At 31.3% G+C, this 6,140-nt stretch overlaps 1 protein-coding gene across 3 annotated transcripts; it reads left to right on the top strand.

Annotated features, from left to right (window-relative positions):
• The first annotated feature begins 1,900 nt into the window (after positions 1-1,900).
• Positions 1,901-5,909, top strand: LOC133803489 (uncharacterized). Of its 3 annotated transcripts, XM_062241551.1 has the most exons (9): positions 1,901-2,067; positions 2,142-2,218; positions 2,439-2,552; positions 2,868-2,947; positions 3,121-3,213; positions 3,871-3,978; positions 4,180-4,336; positions 4,428-4,482; positions 4,579-4,731. In XM_062241551.1, exons 4-9 carry the CDS (start codon positions 2,933-2,935, stop codon positions 4,586-4,588), a joined length of 438 nt encoding a protein of 145 aa, XP_062097535.1. In that variant the 5' UTR covers positions 1,901-2,067; positions 2,142-2,218; positions 2,439-2,552; positions 2,868-2,932; the 3' UTR covers positions 4,589-4,731. The 3 variants fall into 3 exon arrangements, with proteins under 3 accessions (XP_062097535.1, XP_062097536.1, XP_062097537.1); XM_062241552.1 differs by lacking the exons at positions 2,142-2,218; positions 2,439-2,552; positions 3,121-3,213; XM_062241553.1 differs by lacking the exons at positions 2,142-2,218; positions 4,180-4,336; positions 4,428-4,482; positions 4,579-4,731 and adding an exon at positions 5,679-5,909 and having other exon boundaries at positions 1,909-2,067.
• The last annotated feature ends 231 nt before the right edge of the window (positions 5,910-6,140 follow it).

Genomic DNA, 6,140 nt, shown 5'->3' with positions numbered 1-6,140 from the left:
TCACTTTGGTACTCACCATGATCCATTATTTTATTTTATTTATTTATTTATTACTATTTTCTCATGTTGGCTGTGGTGATGATGATAAGTGTTTGCTGTTGGTGGTGGTGAATGCCAAAGGTGATGGTTGAAGTGGTGATGTTTAAACCTTGAAGATGTGATTGGTTCTTAATGAATTTTCAATGTTCATGAAATTTCTAGCATTAATCTTTGAGGGCATTTATATATTAAAATGGTCTCTTTTTACAGCTACAAAATATATATTTTATTGCCTTATGTAATAATATGAAGATATTGTCATTTTTTTTTGTTAGTTTTCACTTTCTTTGCATGCTTATTTGCCCTGTGATGGAAAATCTAATTTTCAGAAGCAGTTTCATGGTTTTGCATTATAAGCCTTCTCTCTCTCTCTCTCTCTCTCTATACATACATACATACATACATATATATTGCTCTCTCTCTCTCTCTCTCTCTACTATTTCACCAGAAAAAGTCTATTTTACAAAATCTATTGTGAGTGCTCTTAAGGCTTATAATGAAAATTCTCATGTACACTATTAATGACCATATTAGTTTATGAGATCTGAGGGCTTTTGAATATCTAAGTTTGTTATTCTCTATTTTATAATGCTTTATTTGCTTTATCACCTGTTAATAGATTAGAGGAAGAATTATTTAAAGATTACCTTTATTATTAATCTGTTTTATAATGCATGTTTTTGAACACTACTTGACAATGCCTTTGATGCTTTTGTATCAAGTAACTTGAACCTGTTTGCAGTGCATTCTTGTTTACATTGGATTTGATTTTGTCGATATCTATTTTGTCCCATCTTTGCTTCTTAGATTATGAACTTTTTTTTTGGCCTGATGATGATAGTTTTACACACGAGTCTTCGGTTTGGTTTTATCTTTCTGCTCCGACCATTATCAACATTCATTATAAGCCTCCAAAGGCCATTTGCTGCATATTTTGTGTCAACGTATTGTTACTCTTATTATTATTGTTGTTCTCTAAAGGATAGAATAAATTATCTGTTGGAAGTGCATTTATCGTGGTTTTGGTGAATGTCAATGGCAGTGGTTGTAGTGGTAATGGTTTAACCTTCTGAATGATGTGATTGAATTTTTAGCAAGTTTTGCTACAAGGTGGCTTCAACATTGTTGTTTTCTTGAGGAACTTATTGGATTGAGTACCACATTGTTGTTTAACGTCTACTCTCATTGATACTTTTCTGGGAATGGATTTCATTCTTTTCAGTACTTTATTTTATTCAAACCATTGTTGTAAATATTGTATTTTGTTTCTCTTTGTAAAATTGTATTATATCTTTCTTCTTTTGATGTGTTCTCTGGAATTTGTATCTTAGATTGGACAGTTTTAGTCTACAATTTATTTCTAATACTTTACAATACTATTAAAATAGATTTAGTTATGATTTCTTGTTAAAATTCTTTTATTTGTAATTTACTTTTCTAAAATGTTCTTACAGTGGCAAAATCTATTTTTATATGCTAGAGTAAATTGATTTTTTCTTCCCCATGTTGATAAATTTACTGACCTTATGGTTAAAGATGAGAAAACTGGGACTTGCTATCGTGCTGATCACTTGCTCAAGGACTTCTGCAGTGAAAAGCTTCAAAAAGACCTTTCCATAACTGCCAAGGAGGCTGCAGAACTGAAGCACATACTTGCTATTTTGGATGATCTTTCAGCTGAAGAGCTGGGTGACAAACTTAAGGAGTATGGCATTACAGCTCCAGACACTAAGAATCCACTTTCTGATCCATATCCATTCAATCTTATGTTCCAAACATCAATAGGCCCATCTAGCTTGAGCCCTTGGTGAGCACATTACGTTTTGGTACTAATTATTCTTAGCGATTCTTTTTTATTAAGACTCCTGTTTGGTCAGTAATGATATGTAATTAAATCTCCTCTGTTGTAGGTTCATACGGCCAGAAACTACACAGGGCATATTTGTTAACTTCAAAGACTTGTACTATTACAATGGGAACAAGCTTCCTTTTGCTGCTGCTCAAATTGGCCAGGCTTTCAGAAATGAGGTTCTTAATTTTCTTATCTTTGGAATTTAGCACTTATGTATCTTAACAAAATTTACATTTTGTTGTCTATGTAGGTTCGAGATCACCTCATGAGAAATCACATAGCATGGAAGGTGTAAGGTTCTACTACCTCTAATTGTAACTTTGATTGGTAAATAATATTTGCATCTCTAAAGTTTGATATAATTGTGCCTGTTTATTTCACTGTAAAATGTTAGCTGTACCAGTCTGTGGTACCCTTTTGCAAATTGGTCATTAAATATCTATTTGCTGTAAATTAAGATTGTGACCCATTAGCAATTTATAGTATTGTCAACTTTATGTGGTCTTTTGAGATGTTGGACCTTACCTTTTTAGTATGATTGAGGAAGGGTATTAGCACATATCTTGGAGCAGCTCCCATTGTTGAATGTTTGGAAAAGCACCAACCTAATGTAGTAATAACTTCTCGTGTTGCAGATGCTGCCTTATTTTTGGTGCCAATGGTATGCATTTTGTTTATTCTCATACAAATTAATTACTCTTAAGATATTTCCAAGTTTGCCAAGTAAAAAAAAAGGTTTGCTTTATAAAAATATAAAAAGTAGCAATGTTTCTTCCTTTCTTATCTATCTGTGTAAAACTTTTATTGGAAAGGTTGTAATATTGGGTAGTGAGATCATTGACTGGGTAATTTTACCTAAAAGTTTCATCACATCTCTTGATTGTGAGCAACATAACTAGAATTTTGCATTACTAATTGTGTCATAGTTTGATTTAGACAGGATAATTTCTAAAGGATTCTTCTGTTGTATGAATAGATATATGAACTGGGTTGGAACTGGGACAATTTAGAACTTCTAGCACAGGGCAGAAACTTCATGTTATGATAAATGGCAGTGTAAGTAACATATCATTCAATGGAAGTCTTAAAGGGAGTGCTAATATAACAATAAAACTTTTTCTATAAGCCCTGCTAATTTAAAATTGTATTTGTCCTCTGTTTTTGCTAGTATACTTAGTTTTGTTTCCTCAATTGAAATATATGAGTACTGCCCTATTTTTCTTTCTCAGGCAAGTAAAAAAGCCTTGGATCCAGTTGCTCCAGTTTATAAGTACTGCCTTGTATCAGTATCTAACATATTAACTTCAACATGCCAAAATGAGGTTAGCTGTCTCCAATTTCAGCGTTCAAGTCTAGCGCTAATCCATATTGCATTTTTTTTTCTACTTTTGGGTATAAACTTATATATGGCTCTTTCTTGCATGAAGTTTGGGGTGAATTTTAGTTAGTCATTTTAAAGTCAACACCATACGTTTGTTGTTTTAGCGTGTTCGAGTTAATGTATTTTCTTTCCTGATCATTAATTTTTTTATTTGAACAACTGACCCATTGTTTCTCATTTAATATATTTTAATTAATACACCGTCTAGGTTGCTAATTTGAAAGATTCTATAAGCTTTATTCTAAGAATAAACGAATTGTACTGAAAAGAACCAAATCTTGCACAAAGTCTAGGTTAATTTGAGAAAACCTAGCAAAAACTCCCAGAGTAGAAATTCTAAACTTTAAACAGTAACCAAATTCTTCTATATATCCCTTCCAAGTATTCTCTTATACTATTTATAGACTAACAATAACACTTACTAGACAACCAATAGAACTTGAGTAAATTTACAAGTCAACACACTAATCCTATATAGCTCTATTCAATATCTGATGCCTAACAAAATGTTTGCAGATCATATAGTTTTAGATGGCTTCTTTGATGTGATTACTGATTATTGGCATTTTAAGTTAATTTATATTGTAAATATATGCAGGTTTCTGCCAGTTTAGTTATGGTGCATTTGATTGAGAAATTAGCTGCTGGTGATACTGGAAGTTTATCTGTATCAATACTTCAGAAGATGAGCACCATGTCTAAAAAGGTTTGCTGCTTCCCTTTTAAGAGTGGTATAGTTAGTTTAGATAATTAGTTCAGGCATGTTGTCCTAAATTAATTGGGAAGTATTGAGCTCTTTGAGGGCTCATTTTAACTAAAATCTTAACTAGAACTTGTTCACTTTCTTTCAGTTTTTCATAAATTTTAGGTAGCATAATATCTCTGTTTTTTTTAATTCCATTTGCAGCTTAAAAGTCACCTTGCTTTCTCTGAATTGTTAGCCCAATATTCACAGAGCGGTTATTTCAGATTAATGCAGCCAAAAAAGACAAGGTGCCTTCAGTTAGATCAGCTTCTTGTTGAGCCATTGGTGTCATTTCATGTTTTCCTGAAGTTTTCCAGAGGTGATTTTAAATTTTTTTTCATGCTTTCATGTTTCTTTGAGCTCGAAATATAGACAGAAGAATTACTAGAAACCTAAATGGTATAGTGCAGAGATCCTGAACAAATTGATTCACGCAGTGGAGATTAATACCCGCGACCCCTCAATATCGGTATTTCTCTTTTACTTTCAGTTTTTATAATAACCCTGCTCTCTAATTTGTTCATAAGGGAGTAATATTTTCCTGTACGTTTATTGTTTCACGTGCGAATAACTGCTTCTTGGGCTTTGGCAAACATATGTGATTCTATCCGGCACTGTATTGATACTCTTTCTTTGGAAGGCTCCACAGGTGGGTTATATGTTACAGAAGCTATTTATTATTTTCAACTACTTTATTTGAAAAGTTATTGATGTAATATACTTTTCCTTAGACTATACTACAGTATCTGAATTAGTGGCATTACTAACTGATTATACTGAAATGACAGCACATAACACCAAAATGAATCATCTGATAGTATCAACCGTGATAGTGCCCCTGTGCTTAAACTGAAATGACAGCACATAAAGTATTGCATTTTTTTGTTGATTTTCTGATGATCTTTCGAAGTTCTTCTTTCATGTTGTTTCTTCAATTTCTTCTATTACTGATTCCACAGTATTGTTCCCTTGCAATATATGTATATATGAGTTGGCATGTTGTATTGGCTTCTTCTACTATATATACTACTGGTATGTGGCCATCATTATTTTGTCTATAAGCTTGAATCACCAAAATACATGTTTCTCTCAACACCATTGATCTATTTCTCTTCATTTTATTTGTAAATATGATTTTGTTTTTCAGCATTTGGGTTAGCATTTATAACTTGAATTTCAAATTGGAAGGTCACTTTTGTTTTAATACTATGAAAATTTCAGGGTCATGTATAGTTTCTTATGTAAATGATTCTAAACATGAGCTAGCTAGCTTTGGTAGAGAAACCAGTTATGATAGTTATTTATATATATATATATTTATATATAAGAATAAAAGAATATCATTAAATATGATAGTTTATATATAGCAGTATAGTATCTACAGTCCCAACTGACTGTTTTGAGTCATTAGACTCATCACCATAGAGAAATTCTCTACTGATTCTTTCTTATTTTATTGTTCATCTGAAAATTCCCTAGCTCTTTCTTGATAGCTCTCTTATTTTATTGAACTAAAACAGATAAGTATTTATCTTAGTTTTCCATTTTCTTCTTTTGAAGTTTTCAATGTATCATTTAAGAAAAGACTGTAAGTTTGTTGTTGTGGTGGCAAGAACTTTTGTTCTTAATAATAAAAGGACTTTTTTTTTTACAATGTGCAGGTATATTGAGATGATTTCTTTGGAGCAATTCTTGACAACATTTGTAGTTGAGGCCTTTAGAATGGAAGAATGTATTTCACTAATTTTTGTATACATTTCTTGTTTTGTATTTAGTGATAAAGGAATCTGAATTGAGCATAAATTATGTTGTAATATGATTTCTTAAGCCTAGACTAGTAGACTAAATATTGTTATTACATTTGAGTAATTAATAAAAATCTATTTATGTTACCTTATTTGGCTTCAACTTTCATATTTGTTTTCCTAGTTTTGTGTAAGTAAAAAAGGATTATGTTTCTCTAAGCTAATACAACACATGTGTTATACTAAAGTGTAGTATAACACAAAAAATGTGTTATACTAAAGTGTAGAATAACACAAAAAAAGTGTTATACTAAAGTGTAGTATAACACAAAAAAAGTGTTATATAATCAACTATAAATAACATAATTAAACACTTAT

Source organism: Humulus lupulus, chromosome X, assembly GCF_963169125.1.
Source record: "Humulus lupulus chromosome X, drHumLupu1.1, whole genome shotgun sequence".
Lineage (NCBI taxonomy): Eukaryota > Viridiplantae > Streptophyta > Magnoliopsida > Rosales > Cannabaceae > Humulus > Humulus lupulus.
Note: the sequence above shows the minus strand (reverse complement) of the source record. Positions and strands in the feature narration are given on the sequence as shown.